The sequence below is a fragment of the Eremomyces bilateralis genome (genome assembly GCF_010015585.1).
Source record: "Eremomyces bilateralis CBS 781.70 unplaced genomic scaffold P152scaffold_4, whole genome shotgun sequence".
NCBI classification, from domain to species: Eukaryota; Fungi; Ascomycota; class Dothideomycetes; order Eremomycetales; family Eremomycetaceae; genus Eremomyces; species Eremomyces bilateralis.
Genome location: NW_022985070.1, coordinates 1191257 through 1203216, shown reverse-complemented (window position 1 = coordinate 1203216; position 11960 = coordinate 1191257). Strand labels below are relative to the sequence as shown.

The window sequence follows — 11960 nt, the reverse complement described above, 5'->3', positions numbered from 1 at the left end:
TGGGTGCCTGAGGGTTTAAGGCATCAAGGAATCTGAATAGCCAGACGATTTCCAGTGATCAAATTGATGCCAACTACGGAGTAAGACAATACGGAATAGCATCGAAGATGGTCTCTTCTTCGTCGTAAAAGAGCTCGGTGGCGTTCACCTAGGCTCATATTGGTCGCATCAGGATAGAATCCGAAGCGTCATAACAATCCACTAATGCTCAATTGCTGATCAGGCGCCGCCGTAGATAATAATATATGCATGCTGGACATCTTACCCGCCCTATGGAGTAATGAGTAAAATAAGGACGAGTTAAAGCCAACCGTCATCGCGCTTATTAGCGGATTATTGTAGAGCGAACGCAAAGTGACACTGTCCTGTTCCATGCGAATTAACTCCAGTTACTTATAAGTACTTGGTATTACCTCTGGATGTTACTCATATCCACCAGGTGACCAGGGAGTTCAACCACACCTTTGCAAACAACGACCTTCCATCACCTCCCGAGTCGGCTGCGCAATTGTAGATTCTAATCCCTTCGTTTATTCTCATTATACTATTAGCAAAAATGACCACCCGTTATCGTGTTGAATGTAACGCTTGCCCTCCAATGGCCAAACTGGCATGCTGACATTTCACAGATGCTTTGAAGGTTTGGCTCGTCCAGGGTCTAAATGATGCTTGTGGCTAATATGACGGAAGACTCACCGACGGGACCAGCTGGTATGTTTCGATATAAGTTTGAAAACCCCGTAGTGCGTATACTAACGAATGCTAGATCGAATGGATCAAGGTACATATGACCCAGCGATCCATCCATACTCCAATGCGAACGACGTGGCTCAAACACACAGGGTCTCCTCGCCGTGCCATTCGTGCTCCATTCCCAGCCGACGGGAGTGTTTGAGACACCGCGAGAAACGGTGGAGCATATGGCTACTACAGTGCGGCGGAGGTATGGCGAAATCATGCGAGATGTGGAAGAGTTGATCAATGATCACAGTGAGCCGTGCCCTCCCTTGACCGCGAGGGCGTCCATTGACTCGATTTCTCTCCGCTAGTCAAGCACCAAGGCGCAGGCAAGCAGGACAGATCGAAACTGAAGCTGCTGGTTCCATCTATTGGCTCCTTCTTCACACCGTTACTACTGTACGACGCGTTTCTTTATCAGGATCAGAAGCGCATGATCTCGTACCGTCGCTTCGTGCCGCCATCGTTCAACGATGTCCGCCTCATTCTCAACACGGCGCAGGTGTTAAGCTTGACGAGAAGCGGCCATACCGAGCTGATCACATTCGATGGGGACGTGACGCTGTATGATGATGGCCAGTCGTTGCTAGCCGACAATGACGTCGTCGCGAGACTACTTTTCCTGCTCTCAAAAGGCACCAAGATTGGAATCGTCACCGCTGCGGGATATACAGAGCCCAGGCGGTACTACGAACGGCTTCATGGACTATTAGATGCCATCCATCTATCCAATCTTCCCCTGGTCTTCAAGCAGAACCTGATCGTGCTTGGTGGAGAAAGCAACTACCTGTTGAAGTACGACGATGGGCATCTCGACCGGCTGATGTTTGTCCCTCGGCATACCTGGATTTTGCCCGAAATGAGGGACTGGAGTCTCGAAGACATCAAATCCCTCTTGGATATTGCTCAGATCGCGCTTCAGGATTGCGTGACGAATATGAAACTCGATGCGGAAATCATCCGCAAGGAGCGCGCAGTGGGTATCATCCCAGCCCATGGAGTGAAATTCGCTCGGGAGCAGTTGGAAGAGACTGTGCTGGCGGTTCACAAGATTCTGGTGAGATAGACTCTCCTAACTTATATTTTGAACCCTGCTGAATGCTTATAGGAAGTTTCCTCTGTGGGGCAACGAGTGCCGTTCTGTGCCTTCAACGGAGGCAACGACGTCTTCGTTGATATCGGTAACAAGGAATGGGGGGTTCGATCATGCCAGCAGTTTTTCGGGGGCATCGACGGATCGAAGACCCTCCACGTTGGAGACCAATTCCTGTCGGCGGGCGCGAATGACTTCAAGGCACGCATGGCGTGCACCACTGCATGGATTGCCAATCCACGCGAGACGGTGCAGTTGCTCGACGAAGTTCGACTGCTCGAGGAACTCAACGAGCAGAAGATCAAGTAGCACATAAAGATGTTGGACAACGACACGGACATAGACACGACCCGTTCTTTAGGCGTATGGATTGAATTCGGAGCCGTGACAGCACATACTTAGGTATCACCAAATACGAATATACCCTTTCCTTGTCGATAGCCCTCGAGCGTCCCCGCCACCGCACGCACCAAGGTATCCTGTTTCGTGTCCCAATCCCACCGAATCTCCTCCATGGGCGAGTCCTTAAATTTCCCTTGCCGGGTTAAATCCAGCACGTGCTTCACCGTCTTCTCCTTGTCCACCGGATTCTTATCGCTCCACCGACTGACCCAAAACCCATCGAACCCAATATTCCGGAAAATCTGCAACCCGGCCGGCGGCGCGACGGGCTGCTTCGCCATGGCGCCGTACGTCACAACCCGCGAGTCCGGCGCGAGCACCTTCGCCATGGACGTGACCAGCTTCCCGCCCACGCAGTTCAGCCCCAGCCTCACCTTCCCCCTGCCCCCGTCCGTCCACTCCTTCACACGGTCGCCGAAACCCCGCTCCATCGCCTCCTTATCCGTTACCACGACATCCGCCCCCAGCTCCCGCAACTCCGCCTTCAACGCCTCCGTCTCCGCCTCTGTCTCCCGCCCCCTTACCACATTGATGCTCCGATATCCCCACTCCCGCCCCAACTGTACCGCCGCCCTCCCCACCCCGCTATTCGCCCCGTTCTGAATCCACCAGTCCCCTTCCTTCAACTCCACGAAGTCTTTCAGCATCCGGTACGCCGTGCACGGGTTCACGCTCACCGTGCCCGCCTGCGCCGGGGTGATCCCCTCGCGCGTCGCTTCCCCCAGCCGCAGCAGCCCCGCCGCCGTAGTCTGCGCGTGCGTGCGCCACGTGCCGAAGCCGGGGCTGCGCATGATGACCCAGTCACCCTTCGCGAGGTCCTTCACACCGCTCCCGACCGCGAGGACCTCAGCGACGCCCTCATTGCCGCCGACAGCGACGGGATGCGGGGTGCCGAGGTCAGGGGTAAAGGTGGGTTTGGAGGGGTAGACGCCTTGGAGCTGGTTGATGTCGGCGGGGTTGATGGGGGAGGCGAGGAAGCGGAGGGTGAGGTGGTCACCGTGGGTGGGGGGGAGGGAGTGGGTGTGGAGGGAGAGGATGGAGGCGGGGTCGCCGTAGTCGGGGAAGATGAGGGCGCGGGATTGGGTGTAGCCAAAGGAGGAGATGGGACGGTGGTGATGGAGGGAGGGAGAGAAGGGGGAGCGGGAGGTAGGGCGGGAGAGAGTGGTTAAGGCATTGCGGGTGGGACGGGAGAGGCGGGTGGCAGATGATGGGGACATCGCTGGCAAGTGCCTGCAAGGGCGGAATCTAATAGATTAGGGAATTTTCGGAATTCGCTCAATAATAGAATTCAACGGCGTCCATCTGATGGATCAATTGAGGTTAACGTGGATGATTGATGCCAAACAATCCGAGGTGTTGTTGGAAGCTTTGCAGGTTGCCGAAAGTTTCCATTGTGACGTCGGGACGAAGGGTCCGGCAGACCACAAGAACCATATCCGCCATCATGTCTGGGAGCTCCAAATATAATCTCATCACTGCACAGTGAACAGCATCCCTATAATACCGGTAACTAGTTAACACTCTTCTGTCGCGTCGATCCATGATTCCCGCTCATTGTAGTGACAGGAATATATCGTACAGTTGGAAGCTCTCCGAACCCATCAACCCATGTACTCATATCACACCATCCCGCACACTTTCATTGGAAGCACGCAGTTGACGCGCTGTGACATTGCGATCGAGACATATCTGTCGACTTCTACATAAGATACAGTAATATATGCCTCCATAGCGCGAGAGGGCTGGCAAGTTGCAGTGCAGCTCTCAGTCTAAAAAAAACAGAAACCCGCATGAGCGCTCGTCTGAAGAAGCATCCGACGGTGAAAGATTCGGTGCGAAGGAAAATGGCAGCATCCATCAAACACGGAGGTCAAGATGGACAGGGGCAATGGGGGGGAGTCGGAATGGCGGGACTCCAACACAACAACGGTGGTATCCTACTCGAGGGAAAGAAATTGGAACGGTACTTTCCCGGGCACCATCTCCACCCGCGGAGCCCTTCAAACAAAAGAGATTCCCTTTTCATCGGATGAGAAAGGGGTAGAAATACAAAGGTCGGCTTCAATGGAATGTTTTCTGGAACGCCCGGGCGCCCTTCGCTACTCCAGTCCCGCCTGAAGCCACGACATCGACCGGATCTTGAGGAAGGGAGAAAAGACATTGCAAACAAGAAGAAGAATAATGATCGCACAGCCCTTCCTAGACGGGGCGAACGCTCGGTGATTTCGAGAGGAACGAAACGGCCACAAGGCCCGGAGTTGCCTGTCGAAAAGGCCATCCACGGCACCACTCCTGCTGGTCCGTGAGGGGGGGATGCCTCGCACACCGCGCTCCCTTCCCTACTTGATATCTTTAAACATATCCTCCGCCCCGAGATCCCCCCCGTCTAACCCCTCCGATAACGACTCCCACTCCGGAATCGTCGGTGGCGGCGGTCCTTTTTGCTCCTCCTCGACCGCGTCGGTCCCGCTCGCTGCGTGGCCGTTCAGCCCCTCTGCGTCCGCGCCTTCCCGCGACTCGGACGGCCGCCCGGTCAGGAACATGCCGCTCTTTCTCTTCCCCGGCCCGCCGAACCAGGCGCTGCTCCGCTTCCGCGACAGACCGGGCGAGCTCGGCGTGTGTGAGGCGGCGGATTGGGGGGTGGAGGGGCGGTGGGCGGAGGCGGAATCGGGGTGCGAGGCGCGGGGGTGCAGGGAGCGGAGGGAGAGGAATTTGCGGACGGAGGAGGGCCGTTTCCCGGTGTGGTTACTGCTGATGTTGGTGGTCAGGGAGGATTGCGGTTGTTTCGTGAAGGGTTCGGCCGGGCTGTTGAGGCTGAGCGGGCTCATGGCGGGGGCGCGGCCGTTGGCCTCACCGTCGCTGGTCAGCTTGCTGTTGAGGTCGGAGTTGGAGAATTGTTTGAGGATGGGGGTGGTGGGATGGGAGGAGAGGGGGCCGCGGCCGGGGGTCGGGGGCCGTGGGGATTCGGGTGGGGTCTCGAGCGGTGCGGGAATGTCGGTTCCAGCGGTCAGGCTGAAGGAGACGGGCGTGAGGGTTAACGGTTCGAAGGCCGGTGGTGCCATGGTTGAGCGGTGCGGATCAACGTTCCAGGGTGGAGCTCGGGTCGGGTCGAATTTGGAGTCAGGGTCGCGGAGAAGCGAAAGGCATGCGTTTGCGAGGGACAGTGCAGCGATTCGGGTCGTGACGGGGTGAAAGTTATTATAATCGAGATGAGGAGATCGTGCTAATGAGCCGATGGAATTGAATGGGGTGGTATAGATGTCGGAATCAGCGAGAAAAAGTCAAAAGCTGGAGACGCGCCGGATGGCGATGGAATTCAATGTCGATCCCCTATTCACATAGTACGCTCGCTTGAAAGTAGATACGAAGAATTGAACGGGCTAAACGGATGAAAGCATGATGAGGGAACGTCGAGAAAGAAGTGGCCTCAGGAAGTGGTGAAGCCTCCCTGTATTTGAGGCAGGGTATTAATTAGAGGAGATGGGATGATAGGTGATGGGGAGAGGAGGAGGAGAAGGAGAGCAGAGGCTGGAGAGATGCAGGGGAGTGAGGAGCTGGAACGGAATATCTGCAAGGCACTTAGGCATTAAGGCATAAATAAATGCACTAGAATCCGGAATCGATCTAATCACTTGGCGTATCAGTGTACCTCCTATATTGGGGATAGCGCGATGTCCTATTTTCCAACTTCATGTTTAACTCGAAAACATAACTACTCCCGCCGACCCCCTCTCAGTCTCCCAGCTATCCTTTTGCGAATGGTATCATCGACGTTCGGCAGAGGTATGTGCTCTGTAAGCCCCGCCAGGCCATCAGTGAATGGAACTTCAAGAGTCTTATTGACACCGTCGGTCGCTGACACGGTTTGAGAGTCTTGATTGTTCACACCCTGCTATATTACAGTGATTCAGTGAGAGGGGAGACACATTGGGAAGCTTCACTAACACGCTACTAGGTAAGAGTAGTAGAAGTCTGCCGTCGCCTTAATTGAGTTTTCCAATAAACAGAAAAGGCGCAATAGAGTTGATCTCTTTGGTAATAGAAGTATATGCAGAACTTGAACGGTTGGGGTAAAGTGACGGTACGATGTCCGAATATGTGGGAATAGCTTCACGTTTGCCTAATCAGGAAGTCGTTCACACAAATCCACTGCATATATCAATCCAACCACAGCCCCGCGTTGATACCTACCCTACACTGCACCCTACAGGCTACACTGAACTTTGCTGACAAATGCTAGTACACTGAGTTAGTGGCTTCACTGAATGTTGATAGATTGGATCGGAGCCCCGTACACGCACAACTATCGACGCAGTCTTGCTTGTCTTGATATAACGGCTTCAATGCTGGCTGCCAAGTCCGCTAACAAGCTTTGATCTAGCGAATGGAAGGCGATGGCTGTTCTGAATTTCCGATTGCTAAGCAGTGCCTCTGATACTATCCCGGTGCCTCGAATTACTAATGCTATCCTGCGCCAAGTCCGCACGGCGTGATTCACGGTCTGGTTCCCTTCGTCTTGGGGTGGGAGAATACGATATCCAAAGTGGATATGCCAGGGGCTTGTTCTTCATTTGGTCACCGTCGGGGATATTGGTAATTAGTGGATAGCGAGGGACTGAATAGCTTCCTGTGCGATTGGCGAAGTTACGGATTGCGGAGTTCTCGGTTTCAACAATGGAGATGAATGGCGCTGCTAGACTCTATATAAAGTACCGTGTTGGACGGCGATGAAGACATCAAACCACCAGCACAACAGCAACAACTACATCGCCATCCAACGCATCATCTTCAGATCTCAACTTCATCAGCATGTCTTCTCCTCGAATCCTGTGTCTCGGCATCGGCAACATGGGCGCCGCCCTCGCCCAGACCCTCCTCCGCTCCTCCTCCCCAACAACCAACCTCACCATCTGGAACCGCACCCCCTCCCGCCCACTAGTCCAGTCCCTCGTCGATGCCGGCGCCAAGTTCGAGCCGAACCTCGTGACCGCCATCGCCCACGCCGACATCATCCTAATCTGCCTCCTCGACTACCCCGCCATCTACACCGCCCTCCACCCTGTCCCTTCCCTCGCCAGCAAAACCATCATCAACCTCACCAACGGCACCCCCCGCCAAGCCACCGACGCACAGACATGGATGACTGCGCGCGGCGCAGAACTCTACCTTGACGGCGCCGTCATGGTCACCCCGCAGCTGGTCGGCACGCCGCACGCGTTCCTCCTCTTCAGCGGCGCGACCGAGGCGCGCTTCCAAGCCGCCATGGCTAGCGTCGTCGCTCCCCTGGGCACAGCGCTCTACACGGGCGAGGACGTCACCTCTGCGGCGGCGAGCGACCTTGCGGCGCTGGCTGCCATGTACGGGATGTTCGCTGGCGCGTTCGTAGGAATGGGGCTGCTACAGAAGCAACTCGCTAGGTCGGGGAGCAAGGGGGATGCGAAGATTGCGCCCGCGGTGGAGAAGGTCGTCGTGCCACTGCTGGCGGCGCTGGTGCCATATGTGGGGCAGATTGCCACGGCCGTGGACGAGGAAGCGTGGGAGGACAATATGGGAAATCCGCTGGGGATGCAGCTCGCGGGGGTGCGGAACATTTTGCAGGCCTGTAAGGAGGAGGGGGTGGATGGGGGTGGGTTGGATGCGCTGGCGTCGCTGATGCAGAGGGTGATGGTTGAACGGGGAGGGGATGGAGGCGTCGCGGAGGTGGTGAGGTTAGTTGTTGAGTAGAGCGGCGAAGTGATATTCAATAGAATTGTCCATGCTTTCTGACCCCTCGCATGTGTAGTATATGCTGTCTGGGATCACAGCTTTCAGCAAGGCTTTCAGCAAGGCTTTCAGCAAGGCAGGCTTCGCGACTTTAAGGAAGAATATTAATGGTTCGATGGGGAGTCGATATGTCATTGTAGGGTTTAGCTAAATCTGTCAGCGAAGTATTTCCGACAAAATTGCCCGTGTAAACAACTCAAGATTATATACTGTAGGGATGGAAGACCCTTAGGCGTCGAAGTGGTCGTGACCGTCTTGAATGCAACCTTCATTAAATCGCCTCCAAAATCGTCTAGTCTTTAGTACCTCTTCAGATTTCGCCCACTGAAAGTATCCACCAGCACTTTAAACTCCCTCCAAAACTCGTTCTTCGGCCTCCGATTCTTCCAATCCGTATCCGTCTTCTCTACCTTCTCCATGGCACTGAACTTCACGTTGCTCCCGATGATCCCGATGACCGCAGCGCTCATCGGGTCGTCCGCGATGTCCTGCTTGCTCTGCCCGGCGAACATCTCCAGGTACTGGATCGTCTTGATCCCGAACCGTGTCGCGCGCACCCGGTCCATCGGCGACGGCGTGGTGCCTTGCTGGAAGTGCCCGGGGATACCGACCCGCGACTCGAACCGTCCGTTCGCCTCCTCGCGGATCATGTCGGCGATGAAGTCCGTCGTGTAGGTCTTCGACGCCTTCTCGTTACGGAGGATGATCTTGCCGCCGCGGGATTGGCCCTTGTCCTTGGCGAAGACCTTGCGGAGGTACTTGATGTCGTCGTTGATCATGTCGATGTTGATCCCCTCTTCCGGCGTGTACACGGCCAACGCGCCCATGCTGAGCCCGGCGACGGTGGCGACGTAGCCGGAGGCGCCGCCTTGGGTTTCGATGACGAAGACGCGGCGACGGCTGGACGAGGCGGACTGCCGGCAGGCGTCGCAGTACTGGATTAGCGCGTTCAAGCAGGTGTCGTTCCCGATCGAGTACTCGGTCCCGGGGACGTTGTTCGAGATGGTGGCCGGGATGACCACCATGGGGATCTTGAAGCTAGAGTAGTGCTCGCGCGCCTTGCGCAGCTGGCTGACCGCCGTGAAGGCCTCGAACCCGCCCATACAGAATAGCGCCTGGATGTTGTGCTGCTTGAAGCACATGGCCGCCGTCTCCATGTCCGCTTCGGGCAGGCCGCGGTTGCATCCGATCTCCGACCCACCCCGGGATGCCCAATTGTCAGCGTCGAGCCATTTGATTTCGCGGACCGACCCCAGAGGCTCATCGTCGTGGTGACGGCACAGGCCGGGGAAGCCGTTGTAAAGGGCGACGGGAGTGTGTCCCCGAGCAAGGCAGTACGCGACCGCTGCACGGGTTGCCGCGTTCATCCCTCCCGCCGGGGCACCGACGTGGATAATGCCGATTCGCAAGCGCTACGGCGACATTAGCCACGAGTATACGCCTGAACGTTCAAAAAACTCACCTTCTCCTTCGGAAGTAGGAGGTCCTCGCGTTCGATATCCGTGGTGATGAGGAAGTTCCTGTAGTACTCCAGAAACTCCGCATCTCGCCCCTTCATCGCCTCCTCGAAGTTCTTCTCCGCAATGTGCTTAGACACCCTCTGCGTAGCCTCGACCGCGTCTACCAGATTCCGCCGCACGATCTTGTTCTCGATGATGCAGATGACCGGACTGGGCGTCTCAGGGGTCGCTTCGAGAACGGCCTTGACTGCTTCGGCGCCCTGCAAGGTGGAAAGCATGCGGTCGTACGCACACGCTTGACCGCCTCGCTGAACGTGACCAAGGGTAGTGATGCGAGTGTCGAGATGGCTTCGGTTTGTCAGCACGTCCTTGACCATGGCCGTCGTGATCTTATTGAGGTTTCGATCCTGAGACCCCTCGGCAACGATGACGATGGTCTTTCTCTTGCCACGCTTGCGGTTCTGCGATGCGTCAGCTCCATGCCGTTTCCCCTAACATCGGTCTCCTGCACTCACATTTTCTACCCGGCCGCACATCAAGTGCTCCCAATCCTCCGGCGGAGGGCTCTCTGGGATGAATATGAAGTCGGCGCCACAGCTCACTCCCGCCATGAGGGCCAACCAACCGCAATGTCTGCCCATGACCTCGACGACGAAGGCCCGCTGATGCGACTGCGCCGTCGCGTCGATGTAATCCACCATCTCACAGATCCGATGCAAGGACGAATAGCATCCGATCGTCGCATCCGTGCTGCTCATGTCATTGTCGATGCTCCCCACCATCCCCACGATATTCAAATGTTGGAACGGCGCCACCTCCTCCTCCTTCCTCACCCCCGTTTCCACCAGCTCCTGTATCAGACCTGGCCACTCCCGCCGAAAGATATCCGCCCCCGTCAAACTCCCATCGCCCCCAATGATCACCAACGCATCAATCCCTCTCAACACCATATTGTTCGCCGCCTGCAGCCGCCCCGGTCGCGCTCGAAACGCCGCACACCGCGCCGACCCGATCAGCGTGCCGCCCTCGGAGAGGAAACCGCGCACGTCCTCCCACCCCATCTCGCGGATCATGTCGCCGCCCTGCACGAGCCCCTCGTAGCCCTCGTACACGGCGTAGGCCTCGCAGCCCTGCGCCAATGCCATACGCACCACCGCGCGCACGGCGCCGTTCATGCCGGGCGCATCACCGCCGCTGGTCAGCACGCCGATGCGGCGTTTGTGCGAGACCTTGGGGTTGGTAGAGGCGGGGACGGGCTCCATTGTCGGGGTTCTTGGAGGTGATTGGGCCTATTTGACGTTGAATAAGAACCGATTGAGCACTGTGGGAGGTACTAATAGCGCGTTGAGGATGCAGGGTTGTTTGAGACCGATGATGGAGGGGCAGGTCGAATTGCGTAGGGATGAGGGTGGGACAAAAAACACCACTCGATGGTCGATCGAGAGACAGGGTATAAGCACGAGAAGGCTTTCGATCCGGAGGAGGGACGCGGTGCTTGCGATTTGATGTGAGAAAAGAAGAAGAAGAAGGAGGAGGGAAGAGGTGAATGGTAGTTTTCACTTTTCCGATGTACCGGTCAGTAGCTACGAGAGACGAGAGTTAATTTGGGTGGCAGTACCAAGGTGAGGAGCCAGCAAAGCACCTGCGTCTTTGCGTCACCACACAAGGATCTCTGCTACTCGTAGTGGGATTATCCGGTGGGATTTGTATGGAATGGACATTAAGAATTGACGATATACTTGGGTGGTGGCATTATCGAAGATGGGGGAATGATAAGGGATTTTCGGATTTTTTTCAAATTGTATCTGTCCATCCACTTCCTTCACCAAAAGAACTTTGTCCACTTGGCTGGATCCTCCTTGATCCCCACGTCCGAGGCCTTGGTTTACTTGAGAAGAGGATTAATTAAATGGTAGTTTGTCCCTGACTCAAACATGGCCTGACACCGCCAGGTTTATTCCATTTTCTCGCCAGTTCCCGTGGCAGACAAAGAGGCATGGCGCAGCCTCCGGTCACCACTCAGTATGGACACGGGGCAATGTCGTCACGTCACAGCATCATGTGGACAGAGGACAAAAAGCAATTGGACCATCCGGCGTGGAGAGTCTACCGAGGCGTTCGCAATGACCCGTTGATACTGCAATATCCAAGCCTGCATACTGCGATTGCTGGTCTTGGGACGGGAACGCGTGGGTAGACAGCTAACACAAAACTGGCTTAAACTGCACGGGAAGAAGCAGCGAGTCTATCGCACACCTCACAGATATCCGGAGTCCAGACTACATTAAATATAGTAACTTTTATTTTCCAGCTACAGCTAACTATAGCTATGCAATACTAATACCGTCATACTTTTGGGGATGTCTCTCGCTTGCGTTGCTTGCCGCTTGCTATCCCCTACTCATGCCATCCCAATATCTCTCGGATTTCCCGTGTAACCATGTCCGCCCTTCCCACGCCATGATCCGTAAGGAACTCAAACATCCCCCAAGTCCCATCCGTAT

The 11960-nt window shown here is 55.8% G+C and overlaps 5 protein-coding genes across 5 annotated transcripts; 2 read left to right on the top strand and 3 right to left on the bottom strand.

Moving 5' to 3' along the window:
• The first annotated feature begins 446 nt into the window (after window positions 1–446).
• Window positions 447–2268, top strand: P152DRAFT_456191 (IMP-specific 5'-nucleotidase-like protein 1). Its single transcript, XM_033678942.1, has 7 exons — window positions 447–581; window positions 630–640; window positions 691–711; window positions 767–781; window positions 843–990; window positions 1050–1795; window positions 1847–2268. The coding sequence occupies exons 1-7, from the start codon at window positions 557–559 to the stop codon at window positions 2138–2140; spliced, it is 1260 nt and encodes a 419-aa protein (XP_033536772.1). The 5' UTR covers window positions 447–556; the 3' UTR covers window positions 2141–2268.
• P152DRAFT_247186 (trans-2-enoyl-CoA reductase-like protein) lies at window positions 2186–3591 on the bottom strand. Its single transcript, XM_033674674.1, has one exon. It carries the CDS (start codon window positions 3448–3450, stop codon window positions 2230–2232), a length of 1221 nt encoding a protein of 406 aa, XP_033536771.1. The 5' UTR covers window positions 3451–3591; the 3' UTR covers window positions 2186–2229.
• Window positions 3592–4572: 981 nt separating this feature from the next.
• P152DRAFT_471768 (uncharacterized protein) lies at window positions 4573–5295 on the bottom strand (the record flags this gene model as incomplete). Its single annotated transcript, XM_033681097.1, has 1 exon — window positions 4573–5295. One exon carries the CDS (start codon window positions 5293–5295, stop codon window positions 4573–4575), a length of 723 nt encoding a protein of 240 aa, XP_033536770.1.
• A 1272-nt stretch (window positions 5296–6567) lies between these two features.
• P152DRAFT_247054 (uncharacterized protein) lies at window positions 6568–8185 on the top strand. Its single transcript, XM_033674672.1, has one exon. The coding sequence runs from the start codon at window positions 7043–7045 to the stop codon at window positions 7955–7957; it is 915 nt and encodes a 304-aa protein (XP_033536769.1). The 5' UTR covers window positions 6568–7042; the 3' UTR covers window positions 7958–8185.
• Window positions 8102–11114, bottom strand: P152DRAFT_247103 (6-phosphofructokinase). Its single transcript, XM_033674673.1, has 5 exons — window positions 11075–11114; window positions 9972–11015; window positions 9459–9917; window positions 8193–9408; window positions 8102–8143 (listed from the first exon to the last, which is right to left on the bottom strand). The coding sequence occupies exons 2-4, from the start codon at window positions 10716–10718 to the stop codon at window positions 8296–8298; spliced, it is 2319 nt and encodes a 772-aa protein (XP_033536768.1). The 5' UTR covers window positions 10719–11015; window positions 11075–11114; the 3' UTR covers window positions 8102–8143; window positions 8193–8295.
• Between the last annotated feature and the right edge of the window lie 846 nt (window positions 11115–11960).